Source organism: Leucopleurus acutus (assembly GCF_964270905.1).
Source record: "Leucopleurus acutus genome assembly, chromosome: 5".
In the NCBI taxonomy this organism is placed as follows: Eukaryota; Metazoa; Chordata; class Mammalia; order Artiodactyla; family Delphinidae; genus Leucopleurus; species Leucopleurus acutus.
This window is the reverse complement of record NC_139147.1, coordinates 134,744,802-134,758,974: the sequence shown is the minus strand read 5'-3', so window position 1 is coordinate 134,758,974 and position 14,173 is coordinate 134,744,802. Positions and strand designations below refer to the sequence as shown.

The 14,173-nt window shown below is 44.4% G+C and overlaps 1 protein-coding gene across 1 annotated transcript in view; it reads left to right on the top strand.

Annotated features, from left to right (window-relative positions):
* Nucleotides 1–14,173, top strand: part of RFTN1 (raftlin, lipid raft linker 1) — a 204,244-nt gene that overhangs the window by 71,665 nt on the left and 118,406 nt on the right. Inside the window, exon 3 of the mRNA XM_082839511.1 lies at nucleotides 6,814–7,000. Within this exon, the coding sequence (XP_082695637.1) occupies nucleotides 6,814–7,000 (187 nt within the window). The remainder of the gene's footprint in view (nucleotides 1–6,813; nucleotides 7,001–14,173) is intronic.

The following is a 14,173-nucleotide window of genomic DNA, read 5'->3' as shown; positions in this document are numbered from 1 at the left end:
ATAGAGGCGTGTGTCAGATACCTGTGGACATGTCCTTGAAGACTTGGATAAGCGTGATGATGTGGGAATGAGCACACTGGTAAGCTGGTCATTGCCAGACTGGCAGTCACACCATCCCTTGGCAGTGCCACCATCAGGGATGGGAAGGGTGTGGGGCATCCATCCTCCCACGTTTATCAAATGCCCCAGCCAGACACTGTGACCTACCAGGTCTTGGCTTTGGGCCACATGGGGTTGAAAATAAAATAGGACTTACTTGCCAAATCTAAAGATCAGGAGAGTTTCTATGAGGATCAAGATTTCTGACTTCTTGAAGGTAAGAATTAGACGTTCTGGCACCAATGGTGCCCATTGGCAGTAACCAGGGCACCCACGTGCCCATTGGCAGTAACCAGGCTAGAAGGACAAGATGCCACCCCTTTGGGGAGGTGGGCCCTCCGTGTTCACTGCTCATCCCCTGGCTCTGTCTCTTGCTTACTTTATCCATCTGGGCCCTGGGGCCCCAGTTCCTGGCCTTGGGATCTGTCCCAGACCTGCTACAGGTCATAGGATGAGACCCAGCCCCTGCCAGGCTGGAGAACTGGGCTTTGCACAGCAGCAGCATGAGTGCCCGTATGGGAAGAAGACAGTTCCCTGGGTGGGAGCACGGGGATGTCCAGCCTGGACCCCGGCTTGCAGACTGATTGCTGTTAACCAAGTGTATGGAACAAGCAGTTTAGAAAGTGGAGAGAAAAGTGTGACCTTCAAATGGGTGTTGGGCCCTAATGGTGACACTTCCTCAGACTGGAGGGTGACACTGGCCAAGTCAGCCCCATCAGTGCCCTCATCTTCAGCGGTGACTTTTATCCTGCTGCACCACCAGCAGATTCTTTTCCTGCCTCCGTTTCCATCTCTCTACCCACCCGAACATGTGGTTGTGCCTTTTTCTCATTTTGGCTCTGGTTTGGCAGGACTCTTTCAGTTCACATTGGAAACATTTATTGTATTCTCTTCCAATGTCACTTTTTAGTTAGAGACTTGTACCTGAGTCTCCAAATGGAAAATGATAACGTCATTGCATTTTAAAGTTGGAAGCTCCTTTTGGAATTGCCTGTCCGGGGTCTTCATTTTAAAAATGAGGGACCCAAGAGATGGGGTGGGAATTATGTGACTTGCCCAAGATTATGTAATTTGTAAACGAAATCAGGCAAATATTACAAAACAAAAATAGTGGAGAGGTCATTCTGATGGGTGGGGTGAGAAATAGACCAAGAGCCCACGATTGGTATGTTCATCCAAACAGATAAGTCATTCCCTTGTTTGTGTTCCTAGTAGTAATACTGGGGGATTGGTCACTTTGCAAGAACCAGGGTTTCTTTTTAACATTAAGGTTCAAAAAGAAACGTGAAATTAGGCCTTTAATCGTGTTTACAGTTGGCGCTGTTCTTTTTTTTTTATTATAGGATAGTTGAGATTCATTTTTATTTGTTTTTTAACCAATGAAGCTCAACTTTGATAGCATACTAAAAATTAAAGCTATAAAATTGCTGAGTTTTGACAGGAGATACATCTTTAGATTTAAAGATAAAAATTTTAAAGGTATTCTGTTTCATTCAGGAAGCATTTAGCTATAAAGTGGTTGATTAATATCTTTAGTGCACTGATTTGGAGCGTGGAGGTGAAGGGCTGTGGACGGGGATGGGGAGGGTTTAATGTCCCAGCACCGAATTGTCATCAGCGGCTGCAGCGGACCAGTCTGTCCGCCACTCCCAGCACCACTGAACTCCGCTGTTCGGAGCTTCATCGATTACACACGCCTCCTTACACATGTAAGGATCTCGTGTGATCCTCACAACCACTCTCTGATGGAAGACAGGCCCACGTTGTCATCTCCGTTTTATACGTGGAAACTGACCGTTCACAGGCTCAGGATCGATGCCAGGGAGGAGCACAGAGCTGATCCTAGAATCCCAAGTCTTCTAAACACGTTAATTGCTTTTATTCATTTTTTAAATTATAGGATCATGCATAAGAGGAAAGAAACATACAAATTATCAAAATCTTGGCACAGGTTTATTTTACCGTAGCAGAAAGAGTCTGAAATACTAGAAACATTTACAAAATACCGACCCGTAGAGACTGACTTTGAGGTCACAGATGCTCTTAATGTACAGTTTTATCAAAGAAGAGGGGATCTTTGTGCCGCGTGGTATTTTTAGGTCTGATGGATATTATAAAATTACCCTCCAGAAGGGCTTACACTCCTACCAAAAGTTCATGCAGTTTTTTAAATAAAACAACAGCGTCTGTGACACACACGCTTCTGTTGCTTCGTCATCTCCTGACAGCACAGGAGACCTGCCCCTGGTTCCCCTGGAGCAGCCTACATACAGGCCCACTCCTGTCATTCGCAGGGCCCCGGACAAGAGGGCAAGAGATGTTGGGCTGGGCCGGCACTGGGGTGAGGCAAGTGAGGCAACGTCTTTTAAAAAGAGGAGATCAGTAACAGGGCTGTGCCAAGCTTGAGGCAAAAGAAAAATCAATAATACAGATGCTGTCCTTAGTAAAATTTTTGATAGTTTGTTCATTATGGACTTTCGGCATTCATGTTCACTTTTTAACCTATTTCATTTAATGTTGATTCGTACTGGTTACTGAGTTTTTGATGCTCCTTAAATGTTGCCCCCGCAGCAGTGTCTCCCCACTCGCCTCTCCCTAGTCTCTGTGCCGCCTTGGGCCTGGGGGTGCACACAGACTGGGGGAGAAGCCTGTGCAGACCCCCGCAGTGGGCCTGGGGCTGCCATGGCAGGGACGGCCGGGGTCCTGGCTGTGTGGAGTTGGGGTGCAGGTCACAGGTGGGTGTGTGGCCTTAGATCCTCTAGAGGAAACCCTCTAGAAGGTAGTTCTCAGCCTCTTAATCTCCTCGAGGGCTTGTGAAGCCATAGATGGCTCTGATTCCGATTCAGTAGGTCTGGGGTGGCGCCCAAGGGTCTCCATTTCCAAGGATTTTGGGTGTTGCCTCTGCTGCTGGACGGTGGGGCAGGCTTGGAGAGGCTGCCTTTCTGGCCCACCGGGTTGCTGTGCCTAGGAGTGTGGACGGGCTCAGCGATCTTTCCAGACTTACCTTCAAGATTTTTTTCTATCTGGCGGCATATCTAGAACGTACTCTTCAAGGCAGAGATTGCATGCTCTCTAGCTTTCCTGACCAGCCTTATCTCTGTCACTGTTATTCATGGCGATTTCTCCAGGATGCTGGACACTTGCTTTAGAATGAATCATTGCTGTAGATTTTTCTTCCTTGTAAATTTCTTGCCTGATGTATGGAAGTGAGGGCTACAGTGGCTGATGTTAAGAGTATTCTTAAGTACCCCTAGATTTTGTTTTTAAGTTTGTTTTAAAGTAACACAGTGTTTTTAAAAATACATTAAAGTTTAAAATATTTTTCACATGTAAAGAAGAAAATTAAAATGTCTCATAAACCCTCCGCCCAAATGATTGCTGTATTGACGGTAATAGTATTGAAAGTACAAAATAAAGTAAAAACTACCTTCTCATCCTCACCTCTCTACTCCAGTCTCTCCAATATTGATGTTTCTGTTATTTCTTCCAGAAAAAAATTTTATTCATGTCTCTCTATCCTTCGAATTTTTTTATACTAAAGTATCCTACGATAAACACTGTTAGACACCTTGTCTCTTAACTTAGTCATGGGTCTTGGGCACATTTTCATCCTCATGTAACACATATTAATGGTTCAGAGGATTCATCATTGGGGTGTCCCAATGTTGAGCTAGCCCTCCGGAGAAGAACTCCTTGGTTCTAGGTTTTTGCTGTTTTGATGACCCTGTAGTGAATAACTTTGCCCATATATCTTGAGAAACATTTAGGAGTCCAGCCACAGGCATAAAACTCAGTGGCGAGGTTGCTGGACAAAGTGCAAATGCACTTTTAGGATTGAGGGAAAATACCACACGGCCTTCCAGAAAGGTTCACCACTGTCAGCCGCCATGAGCATAACTGTTTCTCCAACATTCTTGCCCACAATGGAGATCACAGAAGTAAAAGGAGAAAAAAACCAATTCAAATAGCAATAAAATATAAAATAACTAGGAATAAACTTCACAAGTGTGCAGTATCTATGTGAAGAAAATTTTAATATGCACCCAAGGGACCCCTAAAGAGTCTTGAATAAACAAAAATCATGCAATGTTCTTGGATGGAAACTTGCAGCGTGATGAAAATATCCATTCTCGGGAGGTTGATGTTGTTAACTTTCTGTAAAATATTGTTTGGCTTCAATTTCCAATTCCTGTGTATTAAAAATATAATCAAATAGTGTGAGGGGGAGCAATAAATGAGGAGTTTGGGATTAACATATCCACACTACTATATATAAAATAGATAACCAACAAAGACCTACTGTACAGCACAGGGAACTATATTCAATATCTTGTAATAACCTATAATGGAAAAGAATCTGAAGAAAAACAGACATATATAGATACGTATAACTGAATCACTTTGCTGTACACCTAAAACTAACACAACATCGTAAATTAACTATACTTCAATTTAAAAAATGGTTAAAAAGAAAAAAATCCATTCTCTCTCACCAGCTGTAATTTGAACATGATCCGATAAAAGTATCAACAAGATTATTTTTTAAGGGACAATTTGATGACCTGATTTTAAAGACCATTTGGAAAAACAAATAATTGAGAAGAAACAGAAAGATTCAGAAAATAAACAGGAAGATAGGAAGATTCAGGAAATAACCTGACCAGATTTTAAAACATAATATGAAACTAAAATTGTTAGAATAGTTTAATAGATCGTAGTCATAGACTTAAATATACTTAAGAATATAATATATGATAAAGGTGACATCTCAAATCAATGCAGAAAAATGGATAAACTGGGGGTGGGTGGGAAAAGTTGAATTCATATTGCATAAATTCCAAATGGAGCAAAGATTTACATGCAAAAACTGAAATATTACTACAGGAAATCACAAGAGAATTGTTTTATATTCCCGGTCTCTCTGCTATGACATAAAACTCAGAAGCCATGTAAGGCAAGATTGATAAATTCAACTTTATTAAAAAAAATTCTTCAAGGCAAAACCCGTGTCATGCAAAGTCAAAAGACAATAATTTGGGAAAGATACTTGCAACTGTTATTACAAATAAGAAATGAATTTCCTAATATATAAAGAGTTCCTACAAATCAATAGACAAAAGACCAATAACCCAGTAGGAAACTAGGCAAAGATTTTGAACAGTTAACAGAAAAGGCAACATAAATAGCATTTAAACATGAGATGTTTAATAAGAAAAAGTACAAATTACATAATGAGAAGTATAAATTACCACCTCACAGGGATCATATTTTTTGTTGTGAGATTAGCCAGGGCGTGGGAAAAGAAATAACCTTTGTACCTCACTGATAAAGGAAAGCCCTTACTGCACTATGGAGGAGATTTGGCAGTCTCTAAAAAAATTACAATGTATTTATCTTGAGCCCAGCAATTCCACACCTAGGAATTAACTTTTTTAGGTATACCATACATGAATACATGTGAAATCATGTAGGAGTGATGTTTCTCATTGCAGTATTACTTATGAAAGCAAAAGTTTGGATAATCTGTGGTACCTCACACAGTGGAACACTTGTGCAGCTGTAAAAAGAATGAGGAAGAGCTCTGTGTACTGCCATGGAATGATCTCCAAGAAAAGGATACTGTTCATTGATAAAAATGGATAAAAAGCTGGGTTGTAACATTATCCTACCATTTGTGTAAAAAAAGTGAGATAGATATATAAACTTATTTGTGCACAGATTCAGCGATTATTAACATATATACAAAAGAAAATGGATAATATTGGTTGCCTCTAGGGAAAGAGCCTGAGGGGCGGGGGACTGGGCTGGAAGACTTGTCACTTGAATCTGTTGACTTCTGATATCTTGTCTGCCCGTCTCAAAAAGGTTTTTTTAAACCCCAATTTTAAAATAATTCAATAGGGAGAAAACATTTGTTTTGTTTTGCATAGTTCTAATCTTGAGTTAATTTGAGTGTCCTTTCAAGTATTGATTACCCTTTTATGCTTTTCAGGAAATTGCCTGTTCGTATATTCTGTCCATTTTGCTTGTTTTTGTTCTTGCTTCTGCTTTTTGCCTGTTAAGGAAATTACCCTTTTGTCTTAAGTGGCACAGAAATGTTGTTCCAGTCTGTCTTTGGACTTTGTTTTGCTGCTGCTTTTTGCCACCCGGCAGTTTTACGTTTGTGTGCAGTTGTCATCGTCTTGTTATCCTCCTTCTTCATTTCTTTCTTTTTTATTTTCTGAGGGGCTGGAAGTGCCTTTTCCAGTGTGATCTCTGAGAAACTGGCTCTAATTTTTTTTTTTTTTTTTTTTTTTGCGGTACGCGGGCCTCTCACTGTTGTGGCCTCTCCCGTTGCGGAGCACAGGCTCCGGACGCGCAGGCTCAGTGGCCATGGCTCACGGGCCCAGCCGCTCCGCGGCATGTGGGATCTTCCCGGACTGGGGCACGAACCCGAGTCCTCTGCATCGGCAGGCGGACTTTCAACCACTGCGCCACCAGGGAAGCCCTGGCTCTAATTTTAAGCCATCCAGTCACCAGTACTTACGGAGGAGTTGGAAATTAACCAGCAGTTTTGTAGGTCCCCTTGAAGACAGTAGTTAAGATGGGAATAGACTCATGTGACTGAGAGGCGACCTGGAGATTTTCTGCTGAGCGGAGGGGAGAGGGATGTGGATGCGTGGGGTGGCCGGTCTGGGTGGGTCTCTGATGAGCCTCCCCTCTCTCCACTCCCAGCCGAGCTCCCACGGGCCTCGGCCGTGAGGCTGACCTCCCTCCGTGACCTGCCCGCCCAGCTGCTGGAGCTGTACCAGCAGGGCTTCTCGCTGGTGGCCCTGCACCCCTTCGTGCAGCCAACCCATGAGCGGGAGAAGACGCCCCTCGAGAACATCTTCAGGGCCATCCTGCTCAAGAAAGCCGACAGGTAAGGCCTCTGAGGGTGGGCGGTTACCTTAGCATCATGAGGTGCCTCATGTGTGTTGAATGAAGAAGGGAGGGGAAAGGAATAGGGTTTGTGGATGTGTGTGTGTGGAGTTTGCATCTGTTCCCAGGGCCTCTGCCCTCTGACAGGTAAGGCCAAACATTAGACAACTAGAGTTTCATAGCGTCTTGCAACTGTCCACACCAGACGGCATAAGTAGAGAATCCACGTTACATCCTTTCCTCCTTCAATTTACTGCATTACACTCAGCTAGAAAACTGTCTCCTTGAGGAGCTGTACTCCCAGAAGAGAGCAGCTAGTGAAAGTATACTACTATTAATCTGCAAAGCATGGCTGGAAGACACACTAATTTTGGTTAGAGGCTGTATACAAACTTCATATCTTCCCCCAAACTCCAGAAATACTTGAATATTTTGAACCCATCATACTTTCTGTCAATCACTTGGGAGGAAAAACAAAATTCACTTGAATCAAGCCCTGTAATTGATTTGGTCTTGATTTTGATTTTCAAGGCTTGGATGATGTTTTTCAATATGGCTTTCCCAAGAATGCTTACTCTTATATTTTTATTGGGTCTAATTAGGAAAAGAGAGGTAGAGATTGGTTTTTTGAAAAGAGCAATATTAATTTTAAATGCTTTTTAAAAAAATGATGAAGGGGCGCAGAGGGATAAACTAGGACCTTGGGATTAACATATACATACTACTATATATCAGTATAATATGGATAACCAACAAGGACCTACTTACCGTATAGCACAGGGAACTAAATGTTTTGTAATAACCTATAAGGGAAAAGAATCTGTAAGAGAATATATATATATATATGTATGTATATAAATCTGAATCACTTTGCTGTACACCTGAAACTAATACAACATTGTAAATCAACTATACAATAAAAATAAATGAATGAATGAATGAATAAATAAAAACAATGAAGGTGGGATAGAAAGCACATTATGTTTCTGCTGCTCTTGTAAAAATAAAAATTGAAAGCCTGGCAAAGGAAATCAGATCTATCTTTTGGCCAGTTATCGTGGGAGAAATGACAACATGTGCTATATTTTAAAAAGAGAGTAGAGGGGCTTCCCTGGTGGCACAGTGGTTGAGAGTCTGCCTGTCGATGCAGGGGACACAGGTTCGTGCCCCAGTCCAGGAAGATCCCACATGCCGCAGAGCGGCTAGGCCTGTGAGCCATGGCTGCTGAGCCTGCGCGTCCGGAGCCTGTGCTCCGCAGCGGGAGAGGCCACAACAGTGAGAGGCCCGCGTACCGCAAAAAAAAAAAAAAAAAAGAAGAAGGAAGCATGGAGGGTTTTCATGAAAGGGAAGATGCCATTGTCCTTGAGTTTGAGTTCACTCTATCCGAGTGTCTGGACCACCTGCCTGGATGACGTTAATGAACATTCCAGCTCCTTAATAAGCATATACAGAGGAAGAACTGCTTGGATAACTTGGTGCCAGATCTTTGAAACGGGCCCCCACCCTTTTAAAGGAAGTTGCAAAAGCTTGGTAATTTGCCAAGTATGGTAATGAGAATGGTAATTTGCCATTCTCGTGACAAAAATGACCAACAGAATTTCCCCCACTTCTGTTTAGTATTGCATTATACAATTTTAAAGTTCAGGCATTTTCTCCCCTAGCAAATGCAATAACTGTATGTTTTTGCATCATGAGGAAGAGACCCCATGCTATGAAAAATAAACAAACAAAACCCAGCAGAACATTTTCTGTATCAGTAGGGAGTTGTGTGTTTGTTTTTTTTTAAGTATTGATTTTAATCTAATGTTCATAAGGCAGCCTTTAGAAGCTCACTACCTGGTCTTTTAATTTATTTTTGGCTGCGTTGGGTCTTCGTTGCCGCACACAGGCTTTCTCTAGTTGCAGCGAGCGGGGACTACTCTTCGTTGTGGTGCACGGGCTTCCCATTGCAGTGGCTTCTCTTTGTTGCGGAGCACCGGCTCTACGCACCCGGGCTTCAGGAGTTGTGGATCGTGGGCTCTAGAGCGCAGGCTCAGTAGTTGTGGCGCACAGGCTTAGTTGCTCCACGGCATGTGGGATCTTCCTGGACCAGGGCTTGAACCCATGTCCCCTGCATTGGCAGGTGAATTCTTAACCACTGCACCACCAGGGAAGTCCAGTAGGGTTTAAGTAGTAAAAAATGAAACAAAGGAAATCTTGTGTGATTAATTTTTAATATGAGCAGTTGATGGTATTTTTCACCAAGTCTGCCAAAGTTCTGACAGCTATAGATGCTGATAAATGAAATGATTAGCTCTCAAAGAGGAGGTAAATGCCTTGGTTAATATTGTCCAAGTAGACAATATTGAAAGCCCTGTACATAAACTGTTTAGATTACTATCAGTTTAAATCAAGTTCATTAGCAATAATCATCATGGAATGACTACTTGAAACTTGGATATCAACCTTAATGTGTTTGAAAGGTGACCGTAAAGTTTGTAGCAAATAATTAGCCTTTGGGGTCTGCAGTAAGAGCAGAAAAAAAAAAAAACCCAGAACCATACAAGCTTGCATTCACTCACTGACTCATTGAGTCATTTGCAGACATTAAGCTTGTGCTCTTCGTAAGGTATCGTGCTAGGGACTCTACTTGGTGGGAAGGGAGAGGGTGCAGGTGCAAGATTCAACTGCCCTTGGAACCTGCCTTCCAGGTACCTGCAGTTTACCTGAGAAAATAAGACATCCCTCACGCCATGGGAGTTTGGAAAAAGGAGAAGTCACCTCCTGCTGGCAAGAAAAACTAGGGAAATGTTTCAGGAGGAAACATTTCTTTCGGCTAAGGCGTAGGAGTAATATGTCTGAAGTGAGAAGAGTTTATTCAAGTCTCACAATGAAATGTTTTCTAGTGAATTTTGAGTAATTTGAGAGCATCATGGACAGTCTAACTGTATCATCAGTTATTCCCAAAGCACAGTGCAGTAATGTTCCTCTGAGGCCTCTGCCAGTTTGATAAGTTTCACTTCAATCCATGAAAAATTGCCCGATCCTTTCTTCTGAAAATTTTGATAACTGCCATTCCATTTTTTTTTTTTTTTTTTTTTTTTTTTTTTTTTTTTTGCGGTACGCGGGCCTCTCACTGTTGTGGCCTCTCCCGTTGCGGAGCACAGGCTCCAGACGCGCAGGCTCAGCGGCCATGGCTCACGGGCCCAGCCGCTCTGCGGCATGTGGGATCTTCCCAGACCGGGGCACGAACCCGCGTCCCCTGCATCGGCAGGCGGACTCTCAACCACTGCGCCACCAGGGAAGCCCTGCCATTCCATTTTAAGATGGCAGGCCAAACCACACATCTGAGTCAGTTTTTCTTGATCCTAAGTGTGTTCAGTTGAGTCAGTCAGTGGCTTTGAAAACTGACTCAAGAATGAATAGCCGAATATGAGATATTTGGTAAGTAAAAGGGCGATTGTACTTCCTTCTCTCAGGTCTTTCTTAGGAACACAGAGTGATTTGCAACAGACAATGTAGTTGCATTCACCCTGATTTCTAAGTACATTTAAGTTGTGCTTCATTTTCTTCGGGCAGTTTTCCTTAGAACGAGTTGCCAAAGATCTTAAAACTTGATGGCTAAGAGAAGTCAGTTATTAAAATGTCACTCTGATGTTTCATGAGTGTGGGTTTAATTCTAGGTCGCTTTATGGTTGTAGACGTAAGTACTGAAATGCATTGTGCTGCTCTATTTTTCAGCTGTTAAAAACTGTCGTTGTTCACACACAGAGCTAGTTCAGGGTGTCATTGATGTGTTTTTTCATCACTAATGGGTTGAAGCCATTTGGGTCCAGGTCCTCTGGAATAATGCCTTATATGGAACAGGGAACCAGGACATTTGTGCCCTCTGTTGACATTCATCAGGTGCCTTTTGGCTTAGGGTCAGGGAGTGGGGCACACAGAGGACCTGCAGCTAATGCAGGGGGTGGGATTCTGAAACCCTGGTGGAGGGTGAAAAACGCGTATAATCAAAGCTGCCCTTGAAAATCTCTTTAATTGCCCGTGAAATGTAATCCTGTAGCATCTCTCTACCTATGATGCAGGCTTTCCTTCAGGACTAGATCAGATTGGTGTTTCCAGCAATGAGCCCCGTGGGGAATAAGTCGGTTTGGGTTTAGAGTGAGTGTTCATTGGAATCACACCTAGGGTGGTGAGATGCTCGCATCCAGAGAGGCGTCTGTGGGAACTAAGAGAGAGAGAAGAGGATCTCCCCCCTCCCCCCGCCCCGCCCGCCACTGTCTCACATCCATTCTGGAACACATCTGCCTGAGACTAGAATAACTAGCACCGTTTTAAGTGGTAAACGTTTCCGCCCTTTCAGTTAGATTTTTCTAAGGTAAATGAGCAAAGATCACGCTAAAGAGCTCCCAGCTCTCAGGAAACTTATCTGCTAGGAAGATGTAAAGTCTATATGCAAATTATGTGAATGCCCAGCTTCATCTATGGGTCTTGGTTTTTGTCTCTCACCTGGAATGTGTTAATGGGGGCTTCAGAAAAGGAGGCTCTGTGACTCTCATGTGCTCTGGGTCCTGACTGATGGGTAGATTTGAACAGGGGCACCAGGGGTGGGAAGGGCCTCCCAGGCAGGGGGACCGGCCCAGGGGAGCCTGGAGCCTGGAAAAGCAGACCACGGATGATGTGGGGTGACTGGAGCATGAGGCCCAGAGGGAAACGGGGAGAAAAGGCATGAGAAGGGTGAGGGCCTGGGTCACGAGGCCTCTGATGGCTGGGCTAAGGAGTTTGAACTTTATCCTGAAGTCAGTGGGGAACCACTGCAATATTTTTGTTTTGTTTTAGAGGAAAAACCACTGGAAGTGCTGAGTTTCCAAAAGCCTAAGAGGGGAAGAAAACGGAAGCTGAGAAAACATGGCACCTGTCATGGTGGGAGGTGATGGGTAGCTAAAGTCGGTTGTAGTGAGAAGGTGAGGGTATGTGTCCCATAGGAGGAAATATTGGATTTAATGTGTAGCTAGAAAGAGACAGCATGGAGGAAGAGGGAGAATCGAAGTCTAAGTGAGCTTTGGACTCCGAGGGCCTGGGAGGGGTAACTGGAGGGGACAGGGGTGGGGAGGGGAGGGGATGTGTCTGGGTGGGGTTTTCCCAGGCACAGACCCCAGAGGAGGCTTCACATGCAAGTGATTATTAAGGAAGTGCTCCCAGGAGGAATCAGGATCAGGGTCGTGGGGCAGGGAAGGGGAGGTAGCCAGCAAGGGTGGCTGGTCCTCTGGGGAGCAGTGAGTCCACCCTGAGGCTGGGGATCTGGTTCTCACACTCCTGCATCCAGGAGCTGTTGGCCGTGAGCTTCCCCGCACACTTCCAGGTCTGGGGCACATCCAGATGAAGCGGCTCCAATAGCCAAAGATGACTGCAAATCACGCAGAAGCTGGGGGGACACACAGAACCGGGAGGGGGGATGGGAGGGACCTGGGTGGAAAATGGAAAGCATCCACCGCAGGAGGAGATGAATGGCATCAGTTTGGTCGCATCGTGTTTCGACCGTTGCTGGTGGCACGTGCCCCTGGGAGGTGTACCCTGGGGAGCCGGGAGCCAGGAGAGAAGGCCGAGCTGGGGGAGGCTGTGGAAAGCCATGTGAGGCCGGGGTGAGCCCATGAGGACCAGCACGCTTCTGTGCTGCTGACCGAGCCCCAGCTGCTGTGGTCCTTTTTCTGTACCAGATGCTTCCAGTGATCCTTAGGAGGGATGCAGTGGCCTGCTGAGAGCTGTGCTGAGTTGCTGTCTTCCAAACGGACCATATGCTTGGAGCCTGAGAAGGTTTTCCTCTCCGACTGCACCAGCAAGCTGTTCTCATAAGTGCTTACGAGCAGCACAGAGGCTTAACTGAGTCAACTGGCTGATCAGTGTCAAGTGATGCAGAGACAGACCATTCTGTTGGCTTTTTGCTGTTTTATTTCTAGGAAAGCAAATCTCAGAGTGTTCAGCTTTCCCCCGTGTTTCCCTTCTTAAGGTAGGATTCTGAAACCTTGACGACTCTACCTTTGTCCTAAGACAGGGGCTTACAACGCAGATGCCTACAGGGGCCAGGCTCCTTGAGTGAGGACTCTTGGGTACTGGAGAGCCCATGCCTACCTATCTCTGCTCCGTTGTTGCCAAGTGTTGCCAGATCTTGTACTTTTTTTAAGAAAAGCCAGAAATCTGGATTTTTATGTGAAAACTTCTCTTTTTTTAACCGTTGCTTCGCTTTTTCAAAATAACATTGTGTATCCCTGACCCACCCTACTGGCTGCCATCTTGTAACCTTTAAGATTCCTGTGTGGTGCTTGCTTCGGGGGAGTTCATCACCCACCCCGTTCTCCTTTCACACACGGCAATCATCAGACTTCTGACTCTCTTGTTACTGTTTTCCGTATGTCTGCCCACCTCCCCTCCCCCTTGCTAAATCTTCTTTCGTCTTTGGATTCCCATTACTTACTTAGAGTGCCAGGTGCTGAGTAGTGGATCAATAGAATTTTCCTGAATTGAGTGGAATAAAACCGTGCCGTGGAATTTTGCTACCATCTTCCACTAAACGACCATAAATCCATTGAAAGATGGATTTGTCTTTGGTTTACATATCTAACCAGTACCCAAAGTGCATCTTGTTAATGTATCCACACAGCAGCATGGACCCCAAGTAATGGAACACACACACACACACACACACACACACACACACACACACACACACACACACACATAAGATCCTTTCATTGCCAAATAGCAGTGATTTGCCACAAGAGTAACATACATTATTTTTCACTCTTTTTTTTTTCTTTTTTCCTTTTTAAAAACCATCCAAAGGATGGCCTTCAAAGGAAGGGAAATCTTTGTGGACCTTAAGTGGAGTACAAATGCATTACCTTGCTGTATGGTCAGGCCAATAAAGATGGCTGTTCTCTCGCTCTCTGTACATCCCCTGCTTGACCAGTACCTGCTTCACCAGTACCTGCTTCACCTATATCCTACTCACAGGAGTGACCTTCTTAAGTACTTGCCCCAGACCCCAGCTAGTGGTGGTTCTTATCAAGGGACAATAAGGGGGTGCCCCTCTGCTGGTTTCTCTGGTAACTGATGAGGCATCCTGATGTAATCCCCCTATAACTGGTAACCTCCCCTCTCGCTGGGCATGAAGCCTGCCTTCAGGTTATGTCTGCCT